Source organism: Nerophis ophidion, linkage group LG14, assembly GCF_033978795.1.
Source record: "Nerophis ophidion isolate RoL-2023_Sa linkage group LG14, RoL_Noph_v1.0, whole genome shotgun sequence".
NCBI classification, from domain to species: Eukaryota; Metazoa; Chordata; class Actinopteri; order Syngnathiformes; family Syngnathidae; genus Nerophis; species Nerophis ophidion.
The window spans coordinates 10,360,192-10,384,343 of record NC_084624.1 but is presented as its reverse complement, the minus strand read 5'-3'; the positions used below and the strand labels follow the sequence as shown (position 1 = coordinate 10,384,343).

At 33.0% G+C, this 24,152-nt stretch overlaps 1 protein-coding gene across 1 annotated transcript in view; it reads right to left on the bottom strand.

The window, feature by feature from the left end:
• The window catches only part of si:rp71-39b20.4 (potassium voltage-gated channel subfamily V member 2), a 24,693-nt gene extending 1,301 nt beyond the window's left edge, over positions 1 to 23,392 (bottom strand). The window contains exons 1-5 of the mRNA XM_061919819.1: positions 23,317 to 23,392; positions 22,673 to 23,207; positions 20,374 to 21,007; positions 7,665 to 7,790; positions 1 to 1,428 (exon numbers count right to left, since the gene is read on the bottom strand). The exon at positions 1 to 1,428 is cut by the window's left edge and continues 1,301 nt beyond it. Coding sequence (XP_061775803.1) covers positions 1,096 to 1,428; positions 7,665 to 7,790; positions 20,374 to 21,007; positions 22,673 to 23,207; positions 23,317 to 23,350 — 1,662 coding nt within the window. The 5' untranslated portion in view covers positions 23,351 to 23,392 and the 3' untranslated portion in view covers positions 1 to 1,095. The remainder of the gene's footprint in view (positions 1,429 to 7,664; positions 7,791 to 20,373; positions 21,008 to 22,672; positions 23,208 to 23,316) is intronic.
• Between the last annotated feature and the right edge of the window lie 760 nt (positions 23,393 to 24,152).

Below are 24,152 nucleotides of genomic sequence, written 5' to 3'. Positions count from 1 at the left end.
CTCTTTGTAAGCTTCATTTTTTCTCCTTCAGACATAACGTTGATTCATAGGCCCAAAGAGTTCCAGTTTTGTCTCATCACTCCATAGAACAGTTTCCCAAAACCTTTGGGGTTTGTCCGGATGATTTTTGGCATACTGGAGTCTTTTTCTTGTGCCTGGTAGTCAGAAGTGGGGTGCGCCTGGGAGTTCTGGCATGGAGGCCTTCATCTGGTAGTGCGCGCCTTATTGTCTGGGACGAAACCTGCGTTCCCCCCTCTGCAATGTCCTGTTGTAGTTCCTCAGCTGTTACCTGGGGGGTTTTCACCACCATACACACACAGCATCCTCTTTCTACCACGCCCAGGTAGTGTTTCCACTGTGCCTTTAGCTTTAAACTTGCGAAATATGCTCCCAACTGTGTCTCGTGGAATGTGTAATGTCTTTGCTATTTTCTTATATCCATATCCTTTCTTATGAAGAGAAATTACCTCCTCTCTTGACTTCTTTGACCACTCCCTGGACTTCACCATGTTGCAAATACACCATTGACCATCTACAAGAAGCTGAGCGTCACAGTCTTTTTCAATCAGTTTAATTGTTGCTCGTCATGGTTCAACACCTGATTGAAAAGACCTTATTCAAATTCTGTTCTTAAGAGTTATGATCTCCAAGGGGTTGAATAATTTTGTCAATGAGATATTAAGAGAAATGACACTGTTTGGTATGTTACAAAATATAATGTTGTAATTCAAGTTGCATTTGTCTATTTAATGCATCTTCATTTGATATGACTATAAACAAAATACGGAATAAATGTTCAACTTGCTAAAACACCAAAATTGTGTGGGGGTTGAGTAATTTTGATCACAACTGTATCATCATACCGTTTACTGTTACATCCCTCGTCCATTAACAAGTAAAAAGTCAAGGGCGGTCACGGCATGGTCTTGCCGCAAATGTCGGTCAATTTTTTGGGCATTACGGCGAAAGACGACGGCGGTCGCGTCACGTGCCGTATTTGCCGCGGTAAAATTTGAGCCCTGCACCAAGTGGGATAAGGCCATTTCAGGTTAGCAAGGTTCCAATATGGTCGCCTCCCTTCCTCCTCGTTCTTTTTCACTCCTCCTCCTCCCCCTCCTCCTCTGCTGAGAGTGTTTGCCTTCCGCTGGGCCGATAGTGGATCTCGTCGTCCGAGTCCTCCGGCTGCGGCGTGAAGCAGTTGTCGCACTTGTTCCGCAGGCGCTTCTGCAGATGGAAGGCGCGCTCGGTGTTGGAAAAGGTGTATTCTTGCTCCTTCAGCTTGGCGTAGTAGTCGGAGAACTTGTTGAAAAGAATGGAGATGGGCATGCCGTTGAGGATTATGCCGAAGGAGATGCAGCCAAAGGCCACGCAGCGGCCCAGATAGGAGATGGGGACCACGTCTCCGTAGCCCACGGTGGAGATGCTCACCTAAACACGGGGGTTAGATCATGAGGTAGAGTTCCAGTGCATACCAAACTATTCACAGCGCTTCACTTTTTCCACATTCTTTTACGTTACCGACTTTTCCAAATGGAGTAAATACAGTTTTGTCGTCAAAATTCTACACACAATACCCCATAATGCAGAGGTGTCCAAACTTTTTACGGAAAAAGTTCAAGCATGCGGGGGCCATTTTCGATATTTTTAATTTTCTAACCATAACAAAATATATGGATTTTTTTTTTTTTTAATCCTTTGGGCTCCTGGGGAGCGTAGAGGGTCTCAGTCACTAAAATGTTAAAAATAAGTCAAATTATTAGTATTATTTTTTATTTAATGCTTACAGTAAATCTCTATATCAGGGGTCACCAACACGGTGCCCGCGGGCACCAGGTCGCCCGTAAGGACCAGATGAGTCGCCCGCTGGCCTGTTCTAAAAATAACTCAAATAGCAGCACTTACCAGTGAGCTGCCTCTATTTTTTAAATTTTATTTATTTACTAGCAAGCTGGTCTCGCTTTGCTCGACATTTTTAATTATAAGAGAGCTAAAACTCAAATAGAATTTGAAAATCCAAGAAAATATTTTAAAGACTTGGTCTTCACTTGTTTAAATAAATTCATTTATTTTTTTACTTTGCTTCTTATAACTTTCAGAAAGACAATTTTCGAGAAAAAAATACAACCTTAAAAATGATTTTAGGATTTTTAAACACATATATTTCTTTTTACCTTTTAAATTCCTTTCTCTTCTTTCCTGACAATTTAAATCAATGTTCAAGTAATTTTTTATTTTTTTATTGTAAAGAATAATAAACACATTTTAATTTAATTCTTCATTTTAGCTTCTGTTTTTTCGACGAAGAATATTTGTAAAATATTTCTTCAAACTTATTATGATTAAAATGAAAATAAAAACATTCTGGCAAATCTAGAAAATCTGTATAATCAAATGTAAATCTTATTTCAAGGTGGATTTTAACCTATTTAAAACATGTCATCAAAATTCTAAAATGAATCTTAATCAAGAAAAATTACTAATGATGTTCCATAAATTCTTTTTTAAATTTTTTTCAAAAAGATTCCAATTTGCTAGTTTTTCTCTTTATTTTTTTTGTTGAATTTTGAATTTTAAAGAGTCGAAATTGAAGATAAACTACGTTTGAAAATTAAATTTTCTTTTTTTTGTGTCTGTTTTCTCCTCTTTTAAACCGTTCAATTAAGTGTTTTTTCATCATTTATTCCCTACAAAAAACCTTCCCTAAAAGGACAAAAAATGTAAGATGGAATTGGCCCTAGTGTGTGAATGTGAGTATGAATGTTGTCTGTCTATCTGTGTTGGGCCTGCGATGAGGTGGCGACTTGTCCAGGGTGTACCCCGCCTCCCACCCGATTGTAGATGAGATAGGCGCCAGCGCTCCCCGCGACCCCGAAAGGGAATAAGCGGTAGAAAATGGATGGATGGATGGATGGAATTTAGACAGAAATACCCATTTTTTAAAATATATATTTAGATGTATTTATTAAAGGTAAATTGAGCAAATTGGCTATTTCTGGCAATTTGTTCAAGTGTGTATCAAACTGGTAGCCCTTCGCATTAATCACTACCCAAGAAGTAGCTCTTAGTTGCAAAAAGGTTGGTGACCCCTGCTCTATATCAACTTGAGGTTGATATAAAGTAAAACAAATAAGGTTTTATGCCTTTTCTGTCAAAGACAACTTTGTTTTTCATAGTAAAACTGCAGTATTTAGATAGATAGATAGATAGATAGATGGATAATACTTTATTGATTCCTTCAGGAGAGTTCCTTTATTTAGCAATTAAAGCCCTCAACGATCAATAATGCAGGACACCATTGATTTTAATTATTTGATATTTTTGAGTAATCACAGTGAAAAGTTAAATAAAATCCTACTAAATATATTTGAGATCCAAAAGGTTCACCACTCATAAAGTGATGCATTTTTATTAGTTATTTTTTTCCTTAAACCCCATAAATTTAAAGATCCACTTCCGATATATCTGTCTATTTTAAGTTTGAACTATTATTTTGTTTTATGCTCTTTTGTCAAAACTTTGATGTCTTTATATGGCAACCACACTACATATGCAATGTTTTTTCCGCATAAAACATTTTAAAGTGATAATTTTTAAGTAATAATTCATTATAACATAGATTTTTTTGTCCTTTTTTTTTGAGCAATGGAAAAAAAAAGAAAATATAGACAAAAGGTAAACAAAATATGCCTGCATGGCAGCTTTGTGTCAACATTGCCACTTTTTCTCATTAGATTTTACCTCATTCCACTTTTTTAAAATGTTTTTTCAAATGTTTTGAAATACTATCAATTTTGCAATTTTTGCAGAATGTGTGGCAGGCCGGTAAACGATTAGTTGCGGGCCGCAGATGGACCCCTGCCATAATGATATGTTTTTTCGGGCAGTTTCAACCATTCCTATTCGCAGTACATCTCACGCTCCATTAGCTGGGATGGGAACCGTTGGTTTTAGTAAAGGAGTTTATGGCTTTTTGAAAAGAAACCGGATCTTCAAAAGACGGGCTCGTTATTAAAGCTTATTTAAACTGATTTTTTTCATTATTCAGGAAACAATTACTAGTATCAGTTATAATATCTGAACTGTTTCAATTTACACGAACATTACCGTATTTTCCGTAAATAGTGCAAATCCTTTTCAACCCATATTCAATTGAATGCACTACAAAGACAAGATATTTGATGTTCAGACTCATAAACTTTATTTTTAATTTTTGCAAATAATAATTAACTTAGAATATCATGGCTGCAACACGTGCCAAAGTAGTTGGGAAAGGGCATGTTCACCACTGTGTTACATCACCTTTTCTTTTAACAACACTCAATAAACGTTTGGGAACTGAGGAAACTAATTGTTGAAGCTTTGAAAGTGGAATTCTTTCCCATTCTTGTTTTATGTAGAGCTTCAGTCGTTCAACAGTCCAGGGTCTCCGCTGTCGTATTTTACGCTTCATAATGCGCCACACATTTTTGATGGGAGACAGGTCTGGACTGCAGGCGGGCCACGAAAGTACCCACACTCTTTTTTTACGAAGCCAAGCTGTTGTAACACGTGCTGAATGTGGCTTGGCATTGTCTTTCTGAAATAAGCAGGGACGTCCATGAAAAAGACGGCGCTTAGATGGCAGCATATGTTGTTCCAAAACCTGTATGTACCTTTTAGCGTTAATGGTGCCTTCACAGATGTGTAAGTTACCCATGCCTTGGGCACTAATGCACCCCCATACCATCACAGATGCTGGCTTTTCAACTTTGTGTGGATAACAGTCTGGATGGTTCGCTTCTCCTTTGGTCTGGATGACACAATGTCGAATATTTCTAAAAACAATTTGAAATGCGGACTCGTCAGACCATAGAACACATTTCCACTTTGCAACAGTCTATCTTAGATGATCTCAGGCCCAGAGAAGCTGGCGGCATTTCTGGATGTTGTTGATAAATCGCTTTCGCTTTGCATAGTAGAGCTTTCACTTGCACTTACAGATGTAGCGACCAGCTGTATTTAGTGACAAATGTTTTCTGAAGTGTTCCTTACCCAATGTGGTGATATCCTTTAGAGATTTATGTCGGTTTTTGATACAGTGCCATCTGAGGGATCGAAGGGCACGGTCATTCAATGTTGGTTTCTGGCCATGCCGCTTACGTGGAGTGATTTCTCAAGATTCTCTGAACCTTTTGAGGATATTATGGAGCGTAGATGTTGAAATCCATAAATGTCTTGCAATCGCACTTTGAGAAACGTTGTTCTTAAACTGTTTGACTATTTGCTCACGCAGTTGTGGACAAAGGGGTGTACCTCGCCCCATCCTTTCTTGTGAAAGACTAAGCATTTTTTGGGGAGCTGTTTTTATACCCAATCATGGCACCCACCTTTTCCCAATTAGCCTGCACACCTGTGGGATGTTCCAAATAAGTGTTTGATGAGCATTCCTCAATTTTATCAGTATTTATTGCCACCATTCCCAACTTCTTTGTCACGTGTTGCTGGAATCAAATTCGAAAATGAATGATTATTTGCCCAAAAAAATGTTTATCAGTTTGAACATCAAATATGTTGTCTTTGTAGCATATTCAACTGAATATGGGTTGAAAAGGATTTGCAAATCATTGTATTCTGTTTATATTTACATCTAACACAATTTCCCAACTCATTTGGAAACGGGGTTTATACATAACATGTAAAGGTGAAAATGTTGCATAGATTATGTTTTACACATCATTTTCAAGTCGCTTTCTGACAGTCGCTTCAGGATGCGCCGTTTTGTTGACCGTATTATTCACGTGCCTCACCTTCAATCAATAACGGAGCAGCGTCTCCTCATCCGGAGTTCAATAATGCAATATCAACGCCAGAAATGAAAAAAGAAGAGAAAAACTAGCTAATTCGAATCTTTTTGGAAAAAAAAAAAAAAAAAATTATGCAACATCATTAGTAATTTTTCCTGATTAAAATTAATTTTAAAATTTTGATGACATGTTTTAAATAGGTTAAAATCCAATCTGCACTTTGTTAGAATATATAACAAATTGGACCAGGCTATATTTCTAACAAAGACAAATCATTATTTCTTCTAGATTTTCCAGAACAAAAATTTAAAAAGAAATTCAACAGACTTTGAAGTAAGATTTAAATTTGATTCTAAAGATTTTCTAGATTTGCCTGAATAATTTTCTTCGTTGAAAAAACAGGAGCTAAAATTAAGAATTATACTAAAATGTATTTATTATTCTTTACAATAAAAAAAAAAAAAATTACTTGAACATTGATTTAAATTGTCAGGAAAGAAGAGGAAGGAATTTAAAAGGTAAAAAGGTATATGTGTTTAAAAATCCTAAAATCATTTTTAAGCTTGTATTTTTTCTCTAAAATTGTCTTTCTGAAAGTTATAAGAAGCAAAGTAAAAAAAATAAACTAATTATTTAAACAAGTGAAGACCAAGTCTTTAAAATATTTTCTTGGATCTCCAAATTCTATTTGAGTTTTGTCTCTCTTAGAATTAAAAATGTCAAGCAAAGCGAGACCAGCTTGCTCGTACATAAATAAAATTTAAAAAATAGAGAAACTCACTTGTAAGTGCTGCTATTCGAGCTATTTTTAGAACAAGCCAGCGGGCGATTCATCTGGTCCTTATGGGCGACCTGGTGCCCGCGGGCACCGCTTTGGTGACCCCTGCTCTAGATTAACTTCAGATCTATCTATTGATTATAAGTTTTCATTATTTTTTAGAAATCTGTTGGTTTGTTTGTTTATTTTATAACCTTTTTATCAAAGAAAATGTGTTTTTTTACACAGCAAACCCATAAAATGAGCGATATTTTCCTAAAAAAAAATATTTAATTTTTGATGTGAAGTATTTAGAGCTTTAAATAGGTCAATAATTCAAAACATAAATTTTGATTGATTATAATTTTTTGAGCAATGAAATGTTTAAATGAAATAAACACCTGCACGGCAGCTTTGTGTTACAAAAGACAAAATTGCAACTTTTTCTCGTTATATTCCACCTGTTTGCTGTTGTATTCCACATTTTTATGTTTCATTTTCTTTTCCAGTAATATTTTTAAAGGGTGCCGGGGGCCGGTAAAAAATTAGCTGAGGGCCACAGATGGCCCCAGGGCCGTACTTTGGACACCTCTGTTATACACACACCCTAGTAATACTTGTATGTTTAATGCGCCGACAATCCATCAAGCTTCATAGCTTACCAAAGTCATACTAAAACATTTTGACGGATTTTTGAGTGCCGTGTGTAATGTTCTATATTTTAAATTGATCGTTTAAAGTTTTGGTGTGGTTTACTGCCATCATATTGCAGTTTACACATATCTCTTATGTATGACTGCCATCTACTGGTCAGTCTTATCTTTACACCATGTACCAAATAAAATTGCTTCGAAATCAGTAAGCACAACCAGATTTATGCCGTTCACATATCTCTTATGTATGACTGCCATCTACTGGTCAGTCTTATCTTTACACCATGTACCAAATAAAATTGCTTCGAGATCAGTAAGCACAACCAGATTTATGCCGTTCATTAGGCGCACCGGATTATAAGGCGCACTGTCGATTTTGGAGAAAATAAAAGGATTTCAAGTGTGCCTTATGGTCGGAAAAATACTGTACTGCGAGTCGGCAAATCCAAGAACTAGCAGGTTTGTCCTCACCGCGGCCCACCACCAGGCATCCGGGATGCTGCTGAATGGCGTCCCAGGCTGGTCCACCTCTACGGAATGCATGAGAGCTGAGAAGGTGAAGATGCCCATGGCGATGAAGAGAAACAGACAACACACCTGAAAGATCAGAGACAGTTGCATGATTAAGGATTGGCAATCATACAAATGCAGTACTGAACTCTGGGGGGAAAAGTACATCATTGTCGTCAAATAGTAGCTCGGCAGCAGAGGGGATTTTCATGACTTGTGTCTATACTCAAGTATTTATGTTAGAACTATACACAAGGCTGCAGCAAGAGGCAGCAGTGCTCGGTCTAATCAACGGTTCTACCCAGTAGATGTAGTAAGTACGCGGCAACACATGAGGCAAGATGGAGAAGTTTTAGACGGGTACGAAAAGAAAACATGAGTCATCAGTGGTTCTCAAAAGTACCCCCATAATGATACAGTACCGTAGTAGGCCGACGTATTCATTAAAACAAAGCAGAGGTTTTATTTCACAAGTATATTTCATATTTTTTGCCACCGTAACATTTATCGGAGATAGATATCTATGTACAGTGGGGCAAAAAAGTATTTAGTCAGCCAGCGATTCTGCAAGTTCTCCCACTTAAAATGATGACAGAGGTCTGTAATTTTCATCATAGGTACACTTCAACTGTGAGAGACAGAATGTGAAAAAAAAATCCAGGAATTCACATTGTAGGAATTTTAAGGAACTTATTTGTAGATTATGGTGGAAAATAAGTATTTGGTCAACCATTCAAAGCTCTCACTGATGGAAGGAGGTTTTGGCTCAAAATCTCACGATACATGGCCCCATTCATTCTTTCCTTAACATGGATCAATCGTCCTGTCCCCTTAGCAGAAAAACAGCCCCAAAGCATGATGTTTCCACCACCATGCTTCACAGTAGGTGTGGTGTTCTTGGGATGCAACTCAGTATTTTTCTTCCTCCAAACACGAGGAGTTGAGTTTATACCAAAATGGATACATGGATGATACAGCAGAGGATTGGGAGAATGTCATGTGGTCAGATGAAACCAAAATAGAACTTTTTGGTAAAAGTATGGTAAAAATATTCTGGCAAATCTAGAAAATCTTTAGAATCAAATTTGAATCTTATTTCAAAGTCTTTTGAATTTCTTTTAAAATTTTTGTTCTGGAAAATCTAGAAGAAATAATGATTTGTCTTTGTTAGAAATATAGCTTGGTCCAATTTGTTATATATTCCAACAAAGTGCAGATTGGATTTTAACCTATTTAAAACATGTCATCAAAATTCTAAAATAAATCTTAATCAGGAAAAAATACTAATGATGTTCCATAAATTATTTTTTAAATTTTTTCAAAAAGATTTGAATTAGCTAGTTTTTCTCTTCTTTTTTTTCGCTTGAATTTTGAATTTTAAAGAAGATAAACAATGTTCTTTTCCTGTTTTCTCCCCTTTTAAACTGTTCAATTAAGTTTTTTTTCATCATTTATTCTCTACAAAAAACCTTCCGTGAAAGGAAAAAAAATGATTGACGGACTGACAGACAGAAACACCCATTTGTTTGTATATATATATATATATATATATATATATATATATATATATATATATATATATATTGATTTATTAAGGTAAATTGAGCAAATTGGCTATTTCTGGCAATTTATTAAAGTGTGTATCAAACTGGTAGCCCTTCGGATTAATCAGTACCCAAGAAGTAGCTCTTGGTTTCAAAAAGGTTGGTGACCCCTGCAATACAGTGTTTTCCCCAGAATATTTGTTAGTTAAGGTGGTGTCTCTCCGGGGGAAGGGGACGTCACCCGGGTGTACCGAACAGACTACAGACTGTGGTGAAGTAGGCCGGCTTCGTCGCGTGAAGAAGCCTACAATTTTTGATTGTGTTTTCCGCTCTGTATGCTGATTGGCAATATACAATATAAACACTTTTACATGCGCTCTGAATACGCACTGCTGATTGGCTGTTACCGCTCTGCGTGTATCCAATCAGATGGTTGTGTGGGCGGGACAATGCTGGGTGCTGCAGAGACTTACTGACAGAGGCAGTAGGAAGCGTAGAAGCTTGTTAAGACTTTAGCACCAAATCTTAATATAAATACTTTTAATAAAGTCAAATACAAATAAGGCAACAAGAGAAGTATCCTACACTCCTCTTTTGTAAAGTAAATCTGAACAGACGATATGGGCATCAACTATATGATTTGCCTGAGAAGTTGGACAGGACAAAAAAATATATATATATTTTTTTTTTTTAACTTTAGTTTAGGCGGTGGTTGCGGGAAACCCTGCATTATATGTATGTAATATTGGCTACATTTCTGACAGTTGTTTGTTTGCCATATCGTTCCAGACCACAGCAAACGTTAGCCAGCTCGCAAACATTGTAATAAATCAATTAGAAGAAGACAGCCTTCCATTTCCTTCAACTTGGACATACACATCTAAATTTTTTTGCCATTCCAAGACAGTCTTTTTCAGGAGTTATCTCACCTTCTGAGAAGCTTCCATTTTACTAAAGTTTTCCAATGTTGTAAAAATGTGCACCATCAATATTACGGTAAATTTCAACATTTCTGTGAACGGATTTTTGCGTCAGCCTGCAACACATATTCATTTTGATAGTAGGCTATAATAGCTAATATTGACACTTACATCATGTGTTGTCTTCATTATAACACTTATATAAGACTTTTAAAGTCATTTTAATAGTAGGCTAATATAGACACTTACATCATGTGTTGTCTTCATTATTACACTTACTGTAAATAAAACTTTTAAAGTCATTTTGATAGTGAGCTGATATAGCTAATAAAGACATTTACATCAGTTTTTTCTTCATTATAACACTTATATAAGATTTTTAAAGTAATTTTAATGTAGGCTAATATAGACACTTACATCACGTGTTGTCTTCATTATAACACTTAAATAACACTTTCAATGTAATTTTGAAAGTAGGCCAATATAGCTAATAAAGACATTTACATCAGTTTTGTCTTTAATTATAACACTTATATAAGACTTTTAAAGTAATTTTAATAGTAGGCTTATATAGACACTTACATCAAGTGTTGTCTTCATTATAACACTTAAATAAAACTTTTGAAGTCATTTTGATAGTAGGCTAATATAGCTAATATAGACATTCACATCAGTGTTTTCTTCATTCTAACACTTATATAAGACTTTTAAAGTAATTTTAATAGTAGGCTTATATGGACACTTACATCAAGTGTTGCCTTCATTATAACACTTAAATAAAACTTTTAAAGTCATTTTACTAGTAGGCTAATATAAACACTTACATCATGTGTTGTCTTCATTATAACACTTATATGAGATTTTTAAAGTCATTTTAATAGTAGGCTAATATAGACACTTACATCAAGTGTTGTCTTCATTGTAACACTTAAATAAAACTTTTAAAGTAATTTTGATAGTAGGCTAATATAGCTAATAAAGACATTTAGATCAGTGTTTTCTTCATTATAACACTTATATAAGACTTTTAAAGTAATTGTAATAGTAGGGTAATATAGACACTTACATCATGTGTTGTCTTCATTATAACACTTAAATAAAACTTTTAAAGTCATTTTAATAGTAGGCTAATACAAACACATCATGTGTTGTCTTCATTATAACACTTATATAAGATTTTTTAAGTCATTTTAATAGTAGGCTAATATAGACACTTACATCATGTGTTGTCTTCATTATAACACTTAAATAAAACTTTTTAAGTCATTTTGATAGTAGGCCAATATAGCTAATAAGGACATTTACATGAGTGTTTTCTTCATTATAACACTTATATAAGACTTTTAAAATCATTTTAATAGTAGGCTAATAAAGACACATCATGTGTTGTCTTCATAATAACACTAAATCAAACTTTTAAAGTAATTTCGATAGTAGGCCAATATAGCTAATAAAGACATTTACATCAGTGTTTTCTTCATTATAACACTTATATAAGACTTTTAAAGTCATTTTAATAGTAGGCTAATACAGACACTTACATCATGTGTTGTCTTCATTATAACACTTAAATAAAACTTTTAAAGTCAGTTTGATAGTAGGCTAATATAGCTAATATAGACATTTACATCAGTGTTTTCCTCATTATAACACTTATATAAGACTTTTAAAGTAATTTTAATAGTAGGCTTATATGGACACTTACATCATGTGTTGTCTTCATTATAACAATTATATAAGATTTTTAAAGTCATTTTAATAGTAGGCTAATATAGACACTTACATCAAGTGTTGTCTTCATTGTAACACTTAAATAAAACTTTTAAAGTCATTTTGATAGTAGGCCAATATAGCTAATAAAGACATTTACTTCAGTGTTTTCTTCATTATAACACTTATGTAAGACTTTTAAAGTCATTTTAATTGTAGGCTAATAAAGACACTTACATCATGTGTTGTCTTCATTATAACACTTAAATAAAACTTTTAAAGTAATTTTGATAGTAGGCTAATATAGCTAATAAAGACATTTACATCAGTGTTTTCTTCATTATAACACTTATATAAGACTTTTAAAGTAATTTTAATAGTAGGGTAATATAGACACTTACATCATGTGTTGTCTTCATTATAACACTTAAATAAAACTTTAAAAGTCATTTTAATAGAAGGCTAATACAAACACATCATGTGTTGTCTTCATTATAACACTTATATAAGATTTTTTAAGTCATTTTAATAGTAGGCTAATATAGACACTTACATCATGTGTTTTCTTCATTATAACACTTATATAAGACTTTTAAAGTCATTTTAATAGTAGGCTAATACAGACACTTACATCATGTGTTGTCTTCATTATAACACTTAAATAAAACTTTTAAAGTCATTTTGATAGTAGGCTAATATAGCTAATATAGACATTTACATCAGTGTTTTCCTCATTATAACACTTATATAAGACTTTTAAAGTAATTTTAATAGTAGGCTTATATGGACACTTACATCATGTGTTGTCTTCATTATAACACTTAAATAAAACTTTTAAAGTCATTTTAATAGTAGGCTAATATAAACACTTACATCATGTGTTGTCTTCATTATAACAATTATATAAGATTTTTAAAGTCATTTTAATAGTAGGCTAATATAGACACTTACATCAAGTGTTGTCTTCATTGTAACACTTAAATAAAACTTTTAAAGTAATTTTGATAGTAGGCCAATATAGCTAATAATGACATTTACTTCAGTGTTTTCTTCATAATAACACTTATATAAGACTTTTAAAGTAATTTTAATAGTAGGGTAATATAGACACTTACATCATGTGTTGTCTTCATTATAACACTTAAATAAAACATTTAAAGTCATTTTAATAGTAGGCTAATATAAACACTTACATCATGTGTTGTCTTCATTATAACACCTATATAAGATGTTTAAAGTCATTTTAATAGTAGGCTAATATAGACACTTACATCATGTGTTGTCTTCATTATAACACTTAAATAAAACTTTTTAAGTCATTTTGATAGTAGGCCAATATAGCTAATAAGGACATTTACATGAGTGTTTTCTTCATTATAACACTTATATAAGACTTTTAAAATCATTTTAATAGTAGGCTAATAAAGACACATCATGTGTTGTCTTCATTATAACACTAAATAAAACTTTTAAAGTAATTTCGATAGTAGGCCAATATAGCTAATAAAGACATTTACATCAGTGTTTTCTTCATTATAACACTTATATAAGACTTTTAAAGTCATTTTAATAGTAGGCTAATACAGACACTTACATCATGTGTTGTCTTCATTATAACACTTAAATAAAACTTTTAAAGTCAGTTTGATAGTAGGCTAATATAGCTAATATAGACATTTACATCAGTGTTTTCCTCATTATAACACTTATATAAGACTTTTAAAGTAATTTTAATAGTAGGCTTATATGGACACTTACATCATGTGTTGTCTTCATTATAACAATTATATAAGATTTTTAAAGTCATTTTAATAGTAGGCTAATATAGACACTTACATCAAGTGTTGTCTTCATTGTAACACTTAAATAAAACTTTTAAAGTCATTTTGATAGTAGGCCAATATAGCTAATAAAGACATTTACTTCAGTGTTTTCTTCATTATAACACTTATGTAAGACTTTTAAAGTCATTTTAATTGTAGGCTAATAAAGACACTTACATCATGTGTTGTCTTCATTATAACACTTAAATAAAACTTTTAAAGTAATTTTGATAGTAGGCTAATATAGCTAATAAAGACATTTACATCAGTGTTTTCTTCATTATAACACTTATATAAGACTTTTAAAGTAATTTTAATAGTAGGGTAATATAGACACTTACATCATGTGTTGTCTTCATTATAACACTTAAATAAAACTTTAAAAGTCATTTTAATAGAAGGCTAATACAAACACATCATGTGTTGTCTTCATTATAACACTTATATAAGATTTTTTAAGTCATTTTAATAGTAGGCTAATATAGACACTTACATCATGTGTTTTCTTCATTATAACACTTATATAAGACTTTTAAAGTCATTTTAATAGTAGGCTAATACAGACACTTACATCATGTGTTGTCTTCATTATAACACTTAAATAAAACGTTTAAAGTCATTTTGATAGTAGGCTAATATAGCTAATGAAGACATTTAGATCAGTGTTTTCTTCATTATAACACTTATATAAGACTTTTAAAGTAATTTTAATATTAGGGTAATATAGACACTTACATCATGTGTTGTCTTCATTATAACACTTAAATAAAACTTTTAAAGTCATTTTGATAGTAGGCCAATATAAACACATCATGTGTTGTCTTCATTATAACACTTATATAAGATTTTTTAAGTCATTTTAATAGTAGGCTAATATAGACACTTACATCATGTGTTGTCTTCATTATAACACTTAAATAAAACTTTTAAAGTCATTTTGATAGTAGGCCAATATAGCTAATAAAGACATTTACTTCAGTGTTTTCTTCATTATAACACACACTTATGTAAGACTTTTAAAGTCATTTTAATTGTAGGCTAATATAGACACTTACATCATGTGTTGTCTTCATTATAACACTTAAATAAAACTTTTAAAGTCATTTTGATAGTAGGCTAATATAGCTAATAAAGACATTTACATCAGTGTTTTCTTCATTATAACACTTATATAAGACTTTTAAAGTCATTTTAATAGTAGGGTAATATAGACACTTACATCATGTGTTGTCTTCATTATAACACTTAAATAAAACTTTTAAAGTCATTTTAATAGTAGGCTAATATAAACACATCATGTGTTGTCTTCATTATAACACTTATATAAGATTTTTTAAGTCATTTTAATAGTAGGCTAATATAGACACGTACATCATGTGTTGTCTTTATTATAACACTTAAATAAAACTTTTAAAGTCATTTTGATAGTAGGCCAATATAGCTAATAAGGACATTTACATCAGTGTTTTCTTCATTATAACACTTATATAAGACTTTTAAAGTCATTTTAATAGTAGGCTAATACAGACACTTACATCATGTGTTGTCTTCATTATAACACTTAAATAAAACTTTTAAAGTCATTTTGATAGTAGGCTAATATAGCTAATATAGACATTTACATCAGTGTTTTCCTCATTATAACACTTATATAAGACTTTTAAAGTAATTTTAATACTAGGCTTATATGGACACTTACATCATGTGTTGTCTTCATTATAACACTTAAATAAAACTTTTAAAGTCATTTTAATAGTAGGCTAATATAAACACTTACATCATGTGTTGTCTTCATTATAACACTTATATAAGATTTTTAAAGTCATTTTAATAGTAGGCTAATATAGACACTTACATCAAGTGTTGTCTTCATTGTAACACTTAAATAAAACTTTTAAAGTCATTTTGATAGTAGGCCAATATAGCTAATAAAGACATTTACTTCAGTGTTTTCTTCATTATAACACTTATGTAAGACTTTTAAAGTCATTTTAATTGTAGGCTAATATAGCTAATATAGACACTTACATCATGTGTTGTCTTCATTATAACACTTATATAAGATTTTTAAAGTCATTTTAATAGTAGGCTAATATAAACACTTACATCATGTGTTGTCTTCATTATAACACCTATATAAGATGTTTAAAGTCATTTTAATAGTAGGCTAATATAGACACTTACATCATGTGTTGTCTTCATTATAACACTTAAATAAAACTTTTTAAGTCATTTTGATAGTAGGCCAATATAGCTAATAAGGACATTTACATGAGTGTTTTCTTCATTATAACACTTATATAAGACTTTTAAAATCATTTTAATAGTAGGCTAATAAAGACACATCATGTGTTGTCTTCATTATAACACTAAATAAAACTTTTAAAGTAATTTCGATAGTAGGCCAATATAGCTAATAAAGACATTTACATCAGTGTTTTCTTCATTATAACACTTATATAAGACTTTTAAAGTCATTTTAATAGTAGGCTAATACAGACACTTACATCATGTGTTGTCTTCATTATAACACTTAAATAAAACTTTTAAAGTCAGTTTGATAGTAGGCTAATATAGCTAATATAGACATTTACATCAGTGTTTTCCTCATTATAACACTTATATAAGACTTTTAAAGTAATTTTAATAGTAGGCTTATATGGACACTTACATCATGTGTTGTCTTCATTATAACACTTAAATAAAACTTTTAAAGTAATTTTGATAGTAGGCTAATATAGCTAATAAAGACATTTACATCAGTGTTTTCTTCATTATAACACTTATATAAGACTTTTAAAGTAATTTTAATAGTAGGGTAATATAGACACTTACATCATGTGTTGTCTTCATTATAACACTTAAATAAAACTTTAAAAGTCATTTTAATAGAAGGCTAATACAAACACATCATGTGTTGTCTTCATTATAACACTTATATAAGATTTTTTAAGTCATTTTAATAGTAGGCTAATATAGACACTTACATCATGTGTTTTCTTCATTATAACACTTATATAAGACTTTTAAAGTCATTTTAATAGTAGGCTAATACAGACACTTACATCATGTGTTGTCTTCATTATAACACTTAAATAAAACGTTTAAAGTCATTTTGATAGTAGGCTAATATAGCTAATGAAGACATTTAGATCAGTGTTTTCTTCATTATAACACTTATATAAGACTTTTAAAGTAATTTTAATATTAGGGTAATATAGACACTTACATCATGTGTTGTCTTCATTATAACACTTAAATAAAACTTTTAAAGTCATTTTAATAGTAGGCTAATATAAACACATCATGTGTTGTCTTCATTATAACACTTATATAAGATTTTTTAAGTCATTTTAATAGTAGGCTAATATAGACACTTACATCATGTGTTGTCTTCATTATAACACTTAAATAAAACTTTTAAAGTCATTTTGATAGTAGGCCAATATAGCTAATAAGGACATTTACATCAGTGTTTTCTTCATTATAACACTTATATAAGACTTTTAAAGTCATTTTAATAGTAGGCTAATACAGACACTTACATCATGTGTTGTCTTCATTATAACACTTAAATAAAACTTTTAAAGTCATTTTGATAGTAGGCTAATATAGCTAATATAGATATTTACATCAGTGTTTTCCTCATTATAACACTTATATAAGACTTTTAAAGTAATTTTAATAGTAGGCTTATATGGACACTTACATCATGTGTTGTCTTCATTATAACACTTAAATAAAACTTTTAAAGTCATTTTAATAGTAGGCTAATATAAACACTTACATCATGTGTTGTCTTCATTATAACAATTATATAAGATTTTTAAAGTCATTTTAATAGTAGGCTAATATAGACACTTACATCAAGTGTTGTCTTCATTGTAACACTTAAATAAAACTTTTAAAGTAATTTTGATAGTAGGCCAATATAGCTAATAATGACATTTACTTCAGTGTTTTCTTCATTATAACACTTATATAAGACTTTTAAAGTAATTTTAATAGTAGGGTAATATAGACACTTACATCATGTGTTGTCTTCATTATAACACTTAAATAAAACTTTTAAAGTCATTTTAATAGTAGGCTAATATAAACACTTACATCATGTGTTGTGTTCATTATAACACTTAAATAAAACTTTTAAAGTCATTTTGATAGTAGGCCAATATAGCTAATAAGGACATTTACATGAGTGTTTTCTTCATTATAACACTTGTATAAGACTTTTAAAATCATTTTAATAGTAGGCTAATAAAGACACATCATGTGTTGTCTTCATTATAACACTAAATCAAACTTTTAAAGTAATTTCGATAGTAGGCCAATATAGCCAATAAAGACATTTACATCAGTGTTTTCTTCATTATAACACTTATATAAGACTTTTAAAGTCATTTTAATAGTAGGCTAATACAGACACTTACATCATGTGTTGTCTTCATTATAACACTTAAATAAAACTTTTAAAGTCATTTTGATAGTAGGCCAATATAGCTAATAAAGACATTTACTTCAGTGTTTTCTTCATTATAACACACACTTATGTAAGACTTTTAAAGTCATTTTAATTGTAGGCTAATATAGACACTTACATCATGTGTTGTCTTCATTATAACACTTAAATAAAACTTTTAAAGTCATTTTGATAGTAGGCTAATATAGCTAATAAAGACATTTACATCAGTGTTTTCTTCATTATAACACTTATATAAGACTTTTAAAGTCATTTTAATAGTAGGGTAATATAGACACTTACATCATGTGTTGTCTTCATTATAACACTTAAATAAAACTTTTAAAGTCATTTTAATAGTAGGCTAATATAAACACATCATGTGTTGTCTTCATTATAACACTTATATAAGATTTTTTAAGTCATTTTAATAGTAGGCTAATATAGACACGTACATCATGTGTTGTCTTTATTATAACACTTAAATAAAACTTTTAAAGTCATTTTGATAGTAGGCCAATATAGCTAATAAGGACATTTACATCAGTGTTTTCTTCATTATAACACTTATATAAGACTTTTAAAGTCATTTTAATAGTAGGCTAATACAGACACTTACATCATGTGTTGTCTTCATTATAACACTTAAATAAAACTTTTAAAGTCATTTTGATAGTAGGCTAATATAGCTAATATAGACATTTACATCAGTGTTTTCCTCATTATAACACTTATATAAGACTTTTAAAGTAATTTTAATACTAGGCTTATATGGACACTTACATCATGTGTTGTCTTCATTATAACACTTAAATAAAACTTTTAAAGTCATTTTAATAGTAGGCTAATATAAACACTTACATCATGTGTTGTCTTCATTATAACACTTATATAAGATTTTTAAAGTCATTTTAATAGTAGGCTAATATAGACACTTACATCAAGTGTTGTCTTCATTGTAACACTTAAATAAAACTTTTAAAGTCATTTTGATAGTAGGCCAATATAGCTAATAAAGACATTTACTTCAGTGTTTTCTTCATTATAACACTTATGTAAGACTTTTAAAGTCATTTTAATTGTAGGCTAATATAGCTAATATAGACACTTACATCATGTGTTGTCTTCATTATAACACTTATATAAGATTTTTAAAGTCATTTTGATAGTAGGCTAATATAGCTAATATAGACATTTACATCAGTGTTTTCTTCATTATAACACTTATATAAGATTTTTAAAGTAATTTTAATAGTAGGCTTATATGGACACTTACATCATGTGTTGTCTTCATTATAACACTTAAATAAAACTTTTAAAGTCATTTTGATAGTAGGCTAATATAGACACATCATGTGTTGTCTTCATTATAACACTTATATAAGACTTTTAAAGCTATTTTAATAGTAGGCTAATACAGACACTTACATCAAGTGTTGTCTTCATTATAACACTTAAATAAAACTTTTAAAGTCATTTTGAAAGTAGGCCAATATAGTTAATAAAGACATTTACATCAGTTTTGTCTTCATTATAACACTTATACAAGACTTTTAAAATAATTTTAATAGTAGGCTTAAATGGACACTTACATCAAGTGTTGTCTTCATTATAACACTTAAATGAATATTTTAAAGTCATTTTAATAGTAGGCTAATATAGACACTTACATCGTCTTCATCATAACACTTAAATAAAACTTTTAAAGTCACTTTGATAGTAGGCCAATATAGATAATAAGGACATTTACATCAGTGTTTTCTTCATTATAACACTTATATAAGACTTTTAAAGTCATTTTAATAGTAGGCTAATATAGCTAATAAAGACATTTACATCAGTGTTTTCTTCATTATAACACTTATAGTGAAGTGAATTATATTTTATATAGCGCTTTTCTCTACTGACTCAAAGCGCTTTACATAGTGAAACCCAATATTTAAGTTACATTTAAACCAGTGTGGGTGGCACTGGGAGCAGGTGGGTAAAGTGTCTTGCCCAAGGACACGACGGCAGTGACTAGGATGGCAGAAGCGGGGATCGAACCTGGAACCCTCAAGTTGCTCGGTTATATGAGACTTTTAATTTGTGTTTTCTATTTTTGGTTCAATACGGCTCTTTCAACATTTTGGGTTGCCGACCCCTGGTCTCGTCGAAGGGAAATTGAACTAACTTTTAGTTTCTAAGTGTCGTTTATTTGGGAGTTCCTCCTACCTGCTCCGAACATTGGCGAATGGTGAAGCCGAAGGCCCTCATGCCTGTGGAGTGACGAGCCAGCTTGAGGATACGGAAGATGCGCATGAGCTTGACGACTTTGAGCACCTTGCTGACTTTGCTGACCCTGGCCATGGCCTTCAAATCCTCCTGCGCGCTGAGGTCCTCCGAATCGATGACGAAGGTCTCGAACATAATCTGGATGAAATAGGGCATGACGGCCACCACGTCCACAAAGTTGAGGGCGCTCTTGACGAAGTGTTTGATGTCAGAGGTGGTGAACAAACGCAGGAAGTACTCCAGAGTGAAGAAGAGGATGGAGCTCACTTCCACCCACTCCATGTAGGTTTTGCCGGCCAGTTTGTACTGCCGGAGCTCCTTCACCGTGTTCAACGTCATGGAGACGATTGAGATGAGCACAAAGAGACTGGAGAACACGGCAAAAGCTTTGGCGGACATGGACGAGTAAGGGTTCTCCATTAGGTCCCAGAGAATCTTCCGGAAGCCGCCGAGAAACATTGTCTGGTATCCGTAGTCGTCCTGGTGAGGCTTAATCTCGTCAATAAGCTCCTGGTTGACCTTCAGTTGGTCTCTTATGTCATCCACTTTCTCTTCGAACAGAATACGGCAGCACCTGGTGAGAAGAGCAAGGAGACGTTTGGTAAAGTACGGAAGTATGTACAAACCCTGTTTCCATATGAGTTGGGAAACTGTGTTAGATGTAAATACAAACAGAATACAATGATTTGCAAATCCTTTTCAACCCATATTCAGTTGAATATACTACAAAGACAACATATTTGATATTCAAACTCATAAACATTTTTTTTGGGTCGCAAATAATCATGAACTTTAGAATTAGATGCCAGCAACACGTGACAAAGTAGTTGGGAAAGGTGGCAATAAATACTGATAAAGTTGAGGAATGCTCATCAGACACTTATTTGGAACATCCCACAGGTGTGCAGGCTAATTGGGAACAGGTGGGTGCCATGATTGGGTATAAAAACAGCCTCCCAAAAAAAATGCTCAGTCTTTCACAAGAAAGGATGGGGCGAGGTACACCCCTTTGTCCACAACTGCGTGAGCAAATAGTCAAACAGTTTAAGAACAACACTTCTCAAAGTGCAATTGCAATAAATTCAGGGATTTCAACATCTACGGTCCATAATATCATCAAAAGGTTCAGAGAATCTGGAGAAATCACTCCACATAAGCGGCATGGCCGGAAACCAACATTGAATGACCGTGACCTTCGATCCCTCAGAAGGCACTGTATCAAAAACCGACATCAATCTCTAAAGGATATCACCACATGGGCTCAGGAACACTTCAGAATACCACTGTCACTAAATACGGTTGGTCGCTACATTTGTAAGTGCAAATTAAAGCTCTACTATGCAAAGCGAAAGCCATTTCTCAACAACATCCAGAAACGGCGCCGGCTTCTCTGGGCCCGAGATCATCTAAGATGGACTGATGTAAATTGGAAAAGTATTCTGTGGTCTGACGAGTCCACATTTCAAATTGTTTTTGGAAATATTCGACATTGTGTCATCCGGACCAAAGGGGAAGCGAACCATCCAGACTTTTATCGACGCAAAGTTCAAAAGCCAGCATCTGTGATGGTATGGGGGTGCATTAGTGCCCAAAGCATGGGTAACTTACACATCTGTGAAGGCACCATGAATGTTGAAAGGTACATACAGGTTTTGGAACAGCATATGCTGCCATCTAAACGCCGTCTTTTTCATGGACGCCCCTGCTTATTTCAGCAACACAATGCCAAGCCACATTCAGCACGTGTTACAACAGCATGGCTTCGTAAAAAAAGAGTGCGGGGCACTTTCCTGGCCTCCCTGCAGTCCAGACCTGTCTCCCATGGAAAATGTGTGGCGCATTATGAAGCGTAAAATACGAGAGCGGAGAACGACTGAAGCTCCACATAAAACAAGAACGGGAAAGAATTCCACTTTCAAAGCTTCAACAATTAGTTTCCTCAGTTCCCAAACGTTTATTGAGTGTTGTTAAAAGAAAAGGTGATGTAACACAGTGGTGAACATGCCCTTTCCCAACTACTTTGGCACGTGTTGCAGCCATGAAATTCTATGTTATTATTTGCAAGAAAATAAATAAACTTTATGAGTTTGAACATCAAAAATCTTGTCTTTGTAGTGCATTCAATTGAATATGGGTTGAAAAGGATTCGCAAATCATTGTATTCTGTTTATATTTACATCCAACACAATTTCCCAACTCATACGGAAACGGGGTTTGTAGAACACGAGGAATAACCCACCTTGGAGTGTCCTTCAATTTCAGGCCCCAGAAGGACATCTCTTCTTCAAAGTTGACGGGGCAGAGACTGTCCATCACCCACAAGACATTGCTGCAGTAAAAGTGGAAGATGTAGTGGAAGAACGTCGGGTCTCGGTCAAAAAAGAATTCGTTGTTATGAACGCTGTAGTCGTCACAGAGCGTCAGGCGCTTGACGGGATCTTGGCACAGGGCAAGAACTCCTATCCTGGTTTTTGGGTGTCTGAGGACCAAATGTTTGGGGATGTGAAACACCTTTCCGCCCACGTTGAGATTAACTATGTTGGATTTCCTCAGGTTCGGCGCATCTTTTCCCCGAGGTTTCTGTCCATCGGGATTGTCCAAGTTGTCCATGGACGTCCAGAGCTTTATAGAACTGTCCTGGGAAAACGGGAATTCAGCTTCCTTCTCCTCAATGCTTTGCGAAAAGCTCATTTCCCGTTTGATCGTAACAAAGAGGCTGGAGCGCCGCTTCTTCAGCAACTTCAACCGAGGTGTTATACTCTCCATCTTGGCAGCTTTCAAACAAAACAAAAAAACACTTTTTTGGTGAATCGCAACAATATTCTATGGAACCACCAGGAAAACAGAATCTTGTTCTCGGAGAGGAAGAAGAAAAGTGCTTACAGGTTGAAAAGCTGCAGTTCTTGGGTCTTGGCATGCAAGAAGATCAACTGCATGAGTTAGGGATTCAGCCGCCTCGCTGATTCTCTAATCCTATTGCTGTTCTTTCTGTCCCAACACAAGTTAAAAATACTGTTCACAGGGATTAGTGTCGTGGTTTAAGGCTGCCGGTTCCGATGAGGAGGAAGAGCACTGAGAGTGTTGGGATGAAAGTGTTGCATTACGTACCAGCCTGTGGGGTGCCCATAAACATACTGATCATAAAGACTTTGCTGCTATACCACTTTGTATCCTGCACATTTGGTTTTTAATCCTACAAATTTGGCATGAATCGTGTTTCTTTATCTGTTTGATTTGTTTATGGCAGGATGAATTTCAATCTAAATGAAGTAGAAGCATTTAAGTCTCACCTTAAAACTCATTTGTATACTCTAGCCCAGGGGTGCCCACACTTTTTCTGCAGGCGAGCTACTTTTCAATTGACCAACTCGAGGGGATCTACCTCATTTATATATATCATATATATTTATTTATTTATGAAAGAGACATTTTTGTAAACAAGTTAAATGTGTTTAATGATAATACAAGCATTTGTAACACATATAGATGTCTTTCTTTCACAAAGACAAGAATATAAGTTGGTGTATTACCTGATTCTGATGACTTGCATTGATTGGAATCAGACAGGAAGGATGATAACGCCCACATTTTCAAATGGAGGAGAAAAAAAGTTGTCCTTTCTGTACAATACCACATGAAAGTGGTTGGTTTTTGGCATCTAATTCATCCAGCTTCCATACACTTTACAAGAAAAAACATTGGCGGCAAATTCCGTAGCT